The sequence below is a fragment of the Sorex fumeus genome, unplaced genomic scaffold (genome assembly GCF_029834395.1).
Source record: "Sorex fumeus unplaced genomic scaffold, SorFum_2.1 ptg000309l, whole genome shotgun sequence".
NCBI classification, from domain to species: Eukaryota; Metazoa; Chordata; class Mammalia; order Eulipotyphla; family Soricidae; genus Sorex; species Sorex fumeus.
The window spans coordinates 325479-337568 of record NW_026606366.1 but is presented as its reverse complement, the minus strand read 5'-3'; the positions used below and the strand labels follow the sequence as shown (position 1 = coordinate 337568).

The window sequence follows — 12090 nt, the reverse complement described above, 5'->3', positions numbered from 1 at the left end:
AAATATGGTAGCAGCAAGGCTGAGCCCAATTTGGGAACCTGTCTCCTTCCCACCCCCACCTGCTTCCCCCGGGGGAGAGGAAAAATCCACACCAGAAACACACACAAGACAGCGATGCATTTATTGGGGGCCAAGCAGAGGGGGAGAGAGTTGGGCTTTCCTTCTATCCATCCCCGGGCTTCCACCCCAACACCCCACACGGGGTTACTCTCTCGAAAGCCCGGGTTGGCTCGGGGAGGGATGGGGGGGATGTCAGTTTGGGGATCAAACACGTGTTAGGGAGAGGAGCTGGGGGGTCCGGGAAGGAAAGGGGGGTCTTCTCTTCTTCCGGGGGTGCGGTTGGATCGCAGAAGCCAGTGCACGGTGGGGGGGGGAACTGAAGACTGAAGAGGGGGCTCGGTGGTGAGCCTGGGGAGGGCCGATGGGGTGCAGTGTAGCGGGGTTCGGGGTTCGGGGGGGCAGCCCCGGAGAAGCCACCGCCTCCCAGGCCTCCTCCCCCTCTAGGCCACCTCCTCCTCGGCCTCCTCCTCGAACTCGCCCTCCTCGGCCGTGGCATCCTGGTACTGCTGGTACTCGGACACCAGGTCGTTCATGTTGCTCTCGGCCTCGGTGAACTCCATCTCGTCCATGCCCTCGCCCGTGTACCAGTGCAGGAAGGCCTTGCGGCGGAACATGGCCGTGAACTGCTCGGAGATGCGCTTGAACAACTCCTGGATGGCCGTGGAGTTGCCGATGAAGGTGGCTGCCATCTTCAGGCCCCTCGGGGGGATGTCGCACACGGCCGTCTTCACGTTGTTGGGGATCCACTCGACGAAGTAGCTGCTGTTCTTGCTCTGGACGCTCAGCATCTGCTCGTCCACCTCCTTCATGGACATGCGGCCACGGAAGACGGCGGCCACGGTCAGGTAGCGGCCGTGGCGGGGGTCGCACGCTGCCATCATGTTCTTGGCGTCGAACATCTGCTGGGTGAGCTCGGGCACCGTCAGGGCCCGGTACTGCTGGCTGCCCCGGCTGGTCAGGGGTGCAAAGCCGGGCATGAAGAAATGCAGGCGTGGGAAGGGCACCATGTTCACGGCCAGCTTGCGCAGGTCGGCGTTGAGCTGCCCGGGGAAGCGCAGGCAGGTGGTGACCCCGCTCATGGTGGCCGACACCAGGTGGTTGAGGTCCCCGTAGGTGGGCGTGGTGAGCTTGAGGGTGCGGAAGCAGATGTCGTACAGCGCCTCGTTGTCGATGCAGTACGTTTCATCCGTGTTCTCCACCAGCTGGTGCACCGACAGGGTGGCGTTGTAGGGCTCCACCACCGTGTCCGAGACCTTGGGCGACGGCACCACGCTGAAGGTGTTCATGATGCGGTCGGGAAACTCCTCCCGGATCTTGCTGATGAGGAGTGTGCCCATGCCCGAGCCCGTGCCCCCACCCAGGGAGTGGGTGAGCTGAAAGCCCTGCAGACAGTCGCAGCTCTCGGCCTCCTTGCGCACCACGTCCAGGACGGCGTCCACCAGCTCCGCGCCCTCCGTGTAGTGGCCCTTGGCCCAGTTGTTACCGGCTCCAGACTGGCCTGCGGGGGTGGGGGGAGGAGAGGGGGAACCCAGTTATGGGGGGACGGGGAGAACTCCCTCCACCCAACCCCTAGCGCAGCCCAGGCCTCGGTAGTGGTGATGGTCCGACGGGGAGGGCGTCTGCCTTGCACGCGGCCAAGCCGGGATTAGATTCCCAGCACCCCATAGGGTCCCCCGAGCACCCCCAGGAGTGAGCCTTGAGTATGACCGCCCCAAGTGAAAAGATGTATGTCGGGGCTGGAGCGATAGCACAGCGGGGAGGGTGTTTGCCTTGCACGCGGCCGACCCGGGTTCGATTCCCAGCATCCCATATGGCCCCCCGAGCACCGCCAGGAGTGATTCCTGAGTGCAGAGCCAGGAGGAACCCCTGGGCATTGCCGGGTGTGACTCAAAAAGCAAAAAAAATAAATAAAATAATTTTTTTAAAAACTAAAATAAGGGCTGGAGAGATAGCACAGCGGGTAGGGCGTTTGCCTTGCACGCGGCCGACCCGGGTTCGATTCCCAGCATCCCATAAGGTCCCCTGAGCACCGCCAGGAGTGATTCCTGAGTGCAGAGCCAGGAGTAACCCCTGTGCATCACCAGGTGTGACACAAAAAGCAAAAAAAAAAAAAAAAAAAAAAAGATGTATGTGCCTCCGGCCCTCCCGGAGAGTCCGGCAAGCTACCGAGAGTATCCCGTCCGCAGGGCAGAGCCTGGCAAGCTCCCCGTGGTGGATTCCATACGCCAAAAGCAGTAACAACACGTCTCACAATGGAGAAGTTACTGGTGCCTGCAACGGGGAGGACAGTGCTACTATTATTATAAAGACTAGTAGCAATATGTTATTTTATTTTGGGTTTGAGCCACACCCAGTGATGCTCAGGGGTTCCTCCTGGCTCTGCACTCAGGAATGACTCCTGGCGGTGCTCAGAGGGGGGGGGGGACCCTATGGGATGTGGGGGATCGAATCTGGGTCTGCCCTGTGCAAGGCAAACACCCTACCCGCTGTGCTATTTCTCAATGTGTTATTTGTTAATAATATATTACAATTATATAAACATTGTAATTGTGTTACATAATTACAAACTAGTATAGTTACATAATGTTGTTATTGTTACATAATACAAAAATTATCAGTAGCAATATATAATTTGTATTAATGGTTCTTACTGCTGACTCTAGTGGTGGTGGGATGTTTATAAAGCATCTTAGATTTTCGCACACCCATCCCTCCCTAATTTTGTGTTACAGGGGGTAGGGCGTTTGCCTTGCACGGGGCCAACCCAGGTTCAATCCCCGGCATCCCATATGGTCCCCCAAGCACCACCAGGAGTAACCCCTGAGCATCACTAGGTGTGATGCAAAAAGCCAAAACAAAAACAAAAACAAAAAACAAACAAACAAAAAACTCATTTCCTGTTACGGCCCCATTAGCTGTTGTTCCTCTGCTCCCGGCCAGTTCCTGCCCCAGTCTCTTTGCACTGACTTCGAAGGCTCTCTGGCAAGAGCCCCTATTTTGTCCCCCTACTTACTTCCTTTAGTGGCATTTTCCCAGACCAATGTCCCTGCACTCGTGAATTTTCTCAGTATGGTCAAACTATGGTTTGGTTATCTATCCATTTACTTGCATTATTTTTTAAATTTATTATTATTATTATTTTGCTTTTTGGGTCACACCCAACAATGCTATGGGATGCCTGGTACCGAACCCGGCTGAGCCGTGTGCAAGGCAAACGCCCTCCCCACTATACTATCGCTCCTGTCCTGACTTGCTTTTATTTATTTATTTATTTTTTTGCTTTTTGGGTCACACCTGGCTCTGCACTCAGGAATTACTCCTGGTGGTGCTCAGGGGACCCTATGGGATGCTGGGAATCGAACCCGGGTTGGCCGCGTGCAAGACAAACGCCCTACCCGCTGTGCTATTGCTCCAGCCCCTGACTTGCTTTTAAACAGCTAACATGCCCTCTCCAGTTTTGTTTTGAAGCCACACCCAGCGATGCTCAGGGCTTACTCCTGGCTCTGTGCTCAGGGTTCACTCCTTACGATGATGCTTGGAGGACCCAGATGGAGTTCTGGGGGGTTAAACTCAGGTCGACTGTGTACAAGGCAAACGCTCTACCTTGCTGGACTTTGGCTCTGGGGCCCTTCTTCTTGTTTATTTATTTATTGTAACGAATCAAGGGGGAATTTAAGATCTGGGAGCATTAGGGTTAGTATTAGAATTGTTTGGGTTTTTCTCTTTTTTTTTTTCTTTTTGCTTTTTGGGTCACACCCGGCGATGCACAGGGGATACTCCTGTCTCTGCGCTCAGGAATTACCCCTGGCGGTGCTCAGGGGACCCTATGGGACGCTGGGAATCAAACCCGGGTCGGTCGCGTGCAAGGCAAACGCCCTCCCCGCTGTGCTATTGCTCCAGCCCTTGTTTGGGTTTTTCTTGTGTGTGGGGGGACACACCAGCGGTGCTCAGGGGACCCTATGGGATGCCGATGACCCCGCTGGGTTATGTGGCCTGGCCACCACCTCCTACCCGGGTCAAGGGCTCCAGCCCTTGCCCCAGGCCTTGTCCTCGTCCACCGCCAGAGGGCGCACGTGAACCCCCACCCAGCACCAGGCCCCGCCCCCGCTGTCTGTCCTCCCCAGAGTGAAATGTTCTGTCCACGCTCTGGGTCACGCTGGGGCCTCCAAGGTCATCCCACGATTGCCTCCTCCAGTGCTTCAGCCTGGGAAGTTCTGCAGTCATTTCCGGAGGCCCCCAAGGCCTGCATTAAGCTTCCTTAAGCTTGGCACAGACCAGAAAGGGGAAGGGACTGGCCTAAGGTCACACAGCGAGCCCGGTCAAGCCCTGGCGTTCATACAGAGGTCAGGCAGAGATAGACAGCTAGCCTCAAGGAGAAACATCCAGAAGATTCCTGATACCTGGGGGCGGCGGCGAGGGGGGTTGATGAGGGCTCTAGAAGCCTCTCCCAGCAGATACTCAGCCAAAGGTCAAAGCTAGGGCTTGAGACTAGGATGCCAGGAGCTTTTTTTGTTTTTTTTTCTCTTTTGAGTCTTTTCCGGCTATCAAGAATAGTAGGAGATACGGTGGGGGACATTCAGTATCAGAAATAAAACTTAATTCTGGGGCATGCACCCTGTTCTCACACTATCTCCCCAGCCCATGATGTTGCAAATGAATGATACATCAGTTAAAAAAAAAACACACACACACACACAAAAACGGGCTGGAGCGATAGTACAACAGGCAGGGTGTTGGCCTTGCACTCAGCAGCCCAGGTTCGATTCCCAGCATCCCATATGGTCCCCAAGCACTTCCAGGAAGTCATTCCTGAATGCAAAAATCAGGAGTAAGCCCTGAGCATCGCCGGGTGTGACCCAAAAAGCCAAAAAAACCAAAAAAAAAAAAAAATGAAAAAGCAGAGGCGTTAAAGCAAGCTTCACAAAGGAGCACAGTGACTTTGGCCATGGAGGGACCTGAGTTTAAGCCTCCCTGAACCACTGGGAGAGAACCCAAGACATCCCTATTAGCATAAGCACGTGACCCCAGCTTAATCATTGCATGGTTTTGTAAATATACTTGTTTTTGTTTTTTTTTTTAATTTAGGTTACACCTAGTGAAGTATAGGGCTCTGCCTTCAGGGAACAGTCCCGGCAGGGCTGTGCTGGGGAGGGGAGGGGCAAGGGAGGGGTGGATGGGTGGATGGGTGGGTGGGTGGGTGAGTGGGGAACCCTATGGGATACCAGAATCAAATCCAACTCGGGCTGCCAGTTGCAGGTCTTACCTGCTGTACCATCATTGGGCCTCTGTTTTGTTTTGTTTTGTTTTGTTTTGTTTTGGGGGGGCCCAGACCCAGCAGTGCTCAGTACTTGCTCAGGAGTGCCTGATGGTGCTCAGGAAACCAGTCTGTCCCTCCAGCCCCCTCAATTTCAGTTTTGATCATCTCAAAGACAAAGAGCAAAGAGAGAAAGAGGCGTCCGTGCAGTGCCCCTGCTGACTCAGACAGCCCAGCGAGATGTGGGGTTTGGTTTCTCTTTTTTTGGGGGGCACACCCCATAGTTTTCAGAGTTGACTCCTGGCTCTGTGCTCAGGGATCATTCCCGGCGGTGTTCAGCGGACCCCATGGGATGCCGGGGATCAAACCCAGGTCGCTCTGTGCCAGGTAACCGCCCTCCCGAATTTATCTGTCTTAAGCCATCTCCCTCCAGCAGGATTTCCTCAGGGGATGATGGGAAGGGGCAGGAGTGACCTTGGTTCTGTACCCGGATGTAACCTCAGGGAAGGCCTGAGATCAGAGGCTCCCATTTAGAACAAGATCTGGATTCTTGATCTCTTCAGAAAAGAAAAAAATGTTACGTAGGGGACAGGCTGGAGCAATAGCACAGAGAGTAGGGCATATGCCTTGCACACGGCCGACCCGCTCGACCTGAGTTCGATTCCTGCGTCCCTCTTGGAGAACCCAACAAGCTACCGAGAGTATCTCGCCCACACGGCAAAGCCTGGCAAGCTCCCCGTGACGTATTCGATATGCCAAACACAGTAACAACTAGTCTCACAATGGAGACGTTATTGGGCCCACTCGAGCAAATCGATGAACAACGGGAGGACAGTGTTACAGTGACCTAGGGGGCTGGAGAGATAGCACAGCGGGGAGGGCGTTTGCCTGGCACACGGCTGACCCGGGTTCGATTCCCAGTATCCCATATGGTCCCCTGAGCACCGCCTGAGTGCAGAGCCAGGAGTAACCCCTGTGCATCAGCGGGTGTGACTCAAAAAGAAAAAATAAGAAATAATAAAATAATAATAAAAAATAATAAAAAAATAATAAAATAAAAAAGAAAATGTTACTTAGAAATCTATCTTCTTCCTGCTACTGGGGTAGGCTTGAGCGGCGGTGGTGGGGAAAATTCAAAATATCGGCGCCGGAAAGGTGTGATGGTGATGGGATTGGTGTTTGAATATCGAAGGTAAATCAATGATTGTGAACAACTTTATAAAAATAAAAGAAAAAATTTAAAAAAAAAGAAAAAAGAAATCTTGAAGGGAGCAAGCAAAAATCACCGTCTGCCCTCATGCTCTCCCCTGGATTGGTCCAGCGCTCCCTCAGGACCCTCCACTTGGAAAAAACGGAGAGGGTGATGTTGGAGAGGGTGGTAGATAGTAGGTGCTCAATAAATGTCAAACGCAGGACCTGAACTCAGGCAATCCAGTGCCTGTTCAATGCAGTTAAATTTTAAGTGCCTTGAGGCCAGAGGTCTGGACAATAGCGGATATGGTGTTTGCCTTGCACTGGCCGACCTGGGTTTGATCCCCAGCACCCCAGAGGGTTCCCTAGGCCCCCGCCCCTCAAAGAAAAAAGAATCACCTTTAGTGGCAGACAGAGAACAAGGATGCAGCTCAGTCCTATGATGTTTGACCCCCACCCACCCCCAGCACCACAAACTAAATAAATAAAATTAAAAGACGCCTTTGGGTGAGGACGAGGGCTCAAAGGGCTTCTGTGTGGCATATAGGAGGCCTTTGTCCTTCACTATCACATGGTCCCCTTGATCGCCTCGAAGAAGAGTGACCGCCATCAAGCATCACACTGGGAGGAGCTTCTGAATACTGCTGGGTGTAACGCTCTCCCATATAGAAAACAAAACAAAACAGAAAAAAAAAAAAAGGCCACCTACTCCAGGAAGCCTTCCTTGCCTCCTCCCACAACCTCTCTGGTCCTCCCCAGAGCGTCCCTGATTGGAGGCCGAGGGGACTCACCAAACACAAAGTTATCAGGCCTGAAGATCTGGCCGAAGGGGCCTGAGCGCACCGAGTCCATGGTGCCCGGTTCCAGGTCCACCAGCACCGCTCTGGGGACATAATTTCCTCCTGCAGGGAAACAGATGGTGGAGGGCAGCTGGGGGTGGTGGTGGTGGTGTGGGGTGGGGAGCGCCAGGAACCAGCTTCCTCCCGCTCCCTTCCCACCCTGCAGGGCCACCGCGGGGCAGGGGGCTGAAGGAGGGGGCGGAGAGGGGTGGGGGCCTACCCGTGGCCTCGTTGTAGTAGACATTGATTCTCTCTAGCTGCAGGTCGCTGTCCCCGTGGTACGTTCCGGTGGGGTCGATGCCGTGCTCGTCACTGATGACCTCCCAGAACTGGAGGGGGGTGGGGAGTTAGGAACCCGGGTCCCCCCTCCCCCGGAGGGTGGGTGGCAGGGTTGGGGGGGGTGGTACGAAGCACCCCGGGCGCATCTTCCTGGGCGACCCCCACTTTCCTAGCTCCCACCTGGCTCCCACCCCGCTAGCTGTCATTTGGGGTGCGCGCGCGCGCTTGTGTGTGTGCGTGCGTGTGTGTGTGTGTGTGTGTGTGTGTGTTGGGGGGGGGGGCAGATGCATCCCCAACTGCATCGTCCTCGGGGAGGGCCAGGATGAGGCAGCAAAGCCGGGCTCGGCGGGGGCGGGGTGAAGCGGATTCGACTCCCTCCAGCACCCCCACCCCAGCCGACACCCCCGATGCTGGCGGGGCCGCGGGGGCCGGCGCGTGCGTGCGCGCGCGCAAGAGAGCGCGGGGCGGGACCCCCCCCCACCCCCCAGCGGGCCAGCGGTGCGTCCAGCTGTGGCCGGCCACTGCCGGGCGGCGCCCCACCCCCACCCCACCCCCAGCGACCTCTTTGTTCCCCGCCTCCCCGTGCTCCCCGCGCCGCTCCCCGGGGTGCGGTGGGTGCCGGCCTCCGGGACCCCTATCCAAGTCCGGGACCCCCCCCCACCCCAGCACGACCACCCCCCCCCCAAAGCTGCAAGCCCGCACCTTGGCCCCGATCTGGTTGCCGCACTGGCCGGCCTGCAGATGGACGATCTCGCGCATGGTGCGTGGACGCGTGGACGCGGGGCGCGGGGCTGCGGGGCTGCGGCGGGCGCGCGGGGGACGCTCGTTGGTGGCGGTGGCGGTGGCGCACGGTCCCCTGCACCCAACCTCCACCCCGGGCGCCTCTTTATGAGCCGGCGGGACCCGCGTCACGGCCGGTCACCCGCCCGCTCCGCCCCCTGGACCCGCCCCGGGACGGAGGGCGCCGAGTGCGGGGGGGAGGGCGCCCGGCTGCGGCCGCGCGCGGGTCCCGGCGGGGGACGCGAGACCCCCCAGCCTGGCGCTGTCGCCGCCCTTCCCCGACACCCGCCCCCCCGGGTCCCCGCACGACCCCCGGGGGGCTCCCGCCGCGCGAGTCGCGCCGCCGGGTCCGCGGCCAAACGTTGCGCACTTGGGAAAGTCGCCGGGACCGGTAAACAACCACCCTCCCCTCCCCTCCCACCACCGCCGCGTCTGGCCTCAGTTTCCCCATTCGCCAGCCCTCCCCCTTCTCCCCGTTCCACGTGGGCGTCATTCGCCAGCACCCTTGAGTTATTAAAGGGACCGAATCGCAGCGGGGGGCCCCCGCCCCCCCACGCACCCCCTTCCCACAGCCGCCGCCCAGCCCAGGGCGGTTCCTGCAGGATGGGGGGGTTTGAAGTACAGACCCCCCAACCCCCACCCGTGTTTGCTCCGAGGTGGTGGTGGCCGAGGGTCACGCGGCCCCCGCCCTCCCGCCGGGCGCCCCTCCCGGGCTCCTGCCTGGCCGCGAGCCCCTGGCAGATGGACCGACCTCAGGCCTGGCCCGGGAGGGCGTCAGTCTCAGGTCTGGTTTGGGTGGGGGCAGGGGGGAGCGGGGTAGGGGGGGCTTGTCTTGCTCGCAAGCCCCCAGCCCCACCGCCATCCCTCTCTGCTTCTCTGCCAGTTTTTTTTTTTTAATTTTTTTTATTCTTATTTTTTTGCTTTTTTGGGTCACTCCTGGTGATGCACAGGGGTTACTCCTGGCTCTGCACTCAGGAATTACCCCTGATGGAGCTCATAGGGGATGCTGGGAATCGAACCCGGGTCGGCCACGTGCAAGGCAAACGCCTTATCCGCTGTGCTATTGCTCCAGCCCCTCTGCCAGTTTTTGTGGGTTTGTTTTGGGGGTTCCACCCGCCTTTGCCCAAGGGCTGCTCTGGAAATAGCTTCACTTGTTTTGCTCGGGGCCACACCCTACAGTGCTCAGGGTCACTCTTGGATCTGTGCGAGGAAGGCCTGGGGCCCCTATGGGGTGCTGGGGATCGACCCCAGGGGTCAGCTGTGATCGGGACGCTGGCTCCCAACCAATTTTTTTTTTTTTTTTTTTGCTTCTTTTGGGACACACCCGGCGATGCTCAGGGCTTACTCCTGGCTTTGCACTCAGGAATGACTCCTGGTGGTGCTCAGGGGGACCCTATGGCATGCCGGGGATCGAACCTGGCGGGGCCAGCGCTGACACCCCCACCCCCCTGTTCTAAAGTTCCCACTCCCCAGCCAAAATTTTGAAGCATCAGCAGCCCCTGCTAAGGGGAATGATAGTATACAGGGGGGTGGGCGTTTTCCTTCCACGCACCTGGGTTCGAGACCTGACCCCCTGGCCCCCACCAGGTGGGATCCCTGAGCACAGAGCCGGGAGTAATCCCTGAGCATTGCCACGAGTGGCTACAAAAACAGAAAATTAATTTTTTTTTGGAGGTTCACACCCAACAATACTCGGAGCTTACTCCTGTCTCTGCACTCGGAAATCACTTCTGGCAGGACTCAGGGGACCCTCTGGGATGCCAGGGATCGAACCCGGATCAGCTGTGCACAAGGCAAATAAAACCCTCCCCGCTCGTTGTGTTATTCACAAATCACAATCACAAATCATCCTGTTAATCGTCGATTGCCTCGAGCAGGCCCCAGTAACGTCTCCTTCATCCTAGCCCTGAGATTATATTCAAGACTCTTTCGGAGAATGAGACCCATCATTGTTACTGGTATTTGGCATATTGGGGACGCCACGGGGAGTTTGCCAGACTCTGCCGTGTGGGCAGGCTACATTCGGTTGTGTTATTGTTATTGTGTTGTGTTATTGTTTTTGCTTTTTTTTTTTAAAAAAAACCTTAATATTTTTATTTATTTATTTATTTTGCTTTTTGGGTCACACCGGGCTGATGCACAGGGTTTATTCCTGGCTCAGGCACTCAGGAATCACTCCTGGCGGAGCTCGGGGGACCATATGGGATGCTGGGAATCGAACTCAGGTCGGCCGCGTGCAAGGCAAACGCCCTCCCCGCTGTGCTATCACTCCAGCCCCTTGTTTTTGCTTTGGGGTCACACCCTGCGATGCTCAGGGGTTACCCCTGGCTCTGCACTCAGGAATGACTCCTGGAGGTGCTCGGGGGACCCTATGGGATGCTGGGAATCGAACCCGGGTCGGCCGCGTGCAAGGCAAACGCCCCACCTGCTGTGCTATTGCTCCAGCCCCTCATTGTGTTATCGTTTTTGGTCTCTAGTCCTCGAGTCCTGAGGCCTCTTTCTTGCAAGAGGGAGGCTGGGGGAGGAGGCCACAGATGCCCTAGAGACCCACTGGGGGCTGTTGCACTGGGACTGGGTCACTCTCTCTGGGCTTGCAGCTGGCTACTTCCCATCCAGTGACCCCCGGAAGTTGCCACCCCTGTCCCCTGGCTTCCGGCTGGCTGTTGGGAGGGTCTAGGTGGAGGATGTTAGTGAGGGGTGGGGAGGAGGTTGGCTCTAGGCCAGGGACCTCAAGATGACCAGTGGGTCAGGGCTGGAAATAGTACAGGGGGGAGGGGGCTTGCCTGGCACATGGCTGACCCTGGTTTGGTCCCGGCTTCCCATAGGGTCTCCTGAGCACCACCAGAACTGATTCAGGAGTAAACCCTGAGCATACCTGGTGTCCCTCCGCAACCCCCCCCCCAAAATAAAAAGACCAGTGAATGTCTTTTCAGAATTTTCTTTTCTTTCTTTTTTTCTTTTTTTGTTTTTGTTTTTGTTTTGGGTTTTGGGCCATTCCCATCATGCTCAAGGTTTACTTCTGACTCTGCACTCAGGAATAATTTCTGGCAGGTTTGGGGAGCCCTCTGGGATGCCGGGGATCGAACCTAGGTCAGCCACATGCAAGGTGAATGCCCCCCTCTTTTATTTGGGGGGGGCTGGGCACACCCAGCAGGTCTCAGGGATTGCTCCTGACACTGTGCTCACTCTTGGCAGTGCTCAGGGTACCCTTTGGGTGCTGGGGATCCACCTGGGTTGAGCTGCATCCAAGGTAATCACTTAATCACTAAGTGATTACCTTGGATGCAGGTAAGTTCCCCTTTAATTTTTTGGGGGTATTTTTGGACCAAACGCCCTACCCGCTGTGCTATTGCTCCAGCCCCCGCTCATTTGTCTTTTATTCGTAGACATCCCCAGGCTGAGAGGTCGATGCCCCTTGCCGGGCTATAGCAGCCCTGAAACCCACTGTCCCTCAGCAACAGACCTGGGGCAGGCACTTAGTACCCTACAGGAAGTGATGGTCACTTTGTTACTTGGGCTTAAGATAAAACAAAGTAACAAACCCGCAGGAAGGCGGCCAGGGCAGGGTCACCAGGTCAGGAGGGTATGTGCGTGCCTGCACGTTCGTGTGGCGTGTGTGTGTGTGTGTGTGTGTGTGTCTGGGCTGGGTCCCCTGTGCACCATCCATTCTATTGCTGGGACAATAAC

At 56.8% G+C, this 12090-nt stretch overlaps 1 protein-coding gene across 1 annotated transcript; it reads right to left on the bottom strand.

Moving 5' to 3' along the window:
• Positions 1 to 460: 460 nt before the first annotated feature.
• TUBB4A (tubulin beta 4A class IVa) lies at positions 461 to 8457 on the bottom strand. Its single transcript, XM_056109550.1, has 4 exons — positions 8326 to 8457; positions 7565 to 7673; positions 7297 to 7407; positions 461 to 1558 (listed from the first exon to the last, which is right to left on the bottom strand). Exons 1-4 carry the CDS (start codon positions 8380 to 8382, stop codon positions 501 to 503), a joined length of 1335 nt encoding a protein of 444 aa, XP_055965525.1. The 5' UTR covers positions 8383 to 8457; the 3' UTR covers positions 461 to 500.
• Between the last annotated feature and the right edge of the window lie 3633 nt (positions 8458 to 12090).

Bases quoted from the DNA above. Each gene is read 5' to 3' on its own strand.
- TUBB4A (XM_056109550.1), bottom strand. From the start codon at position 8,382: ATGCGCGAGATCGTCCATCTGCAGGCCGGCCAGTGCGGCAACCAGATC. The intron at 7,408-7,564 runs GTAGGCCCCCAC...GTTTCCCTGCAG, and splicing joins CTACTACAACGAGGCCACGG to GAGGAAATTATGTCCCCAGA. The intron at 1,559-7,296 runs GTGAGTCCCCTC...CCACCCCCGCAG, and splicing joins GCCTGATAACTTTGTGTTTG to GCCAGTCTGGAGCCGGTAAC.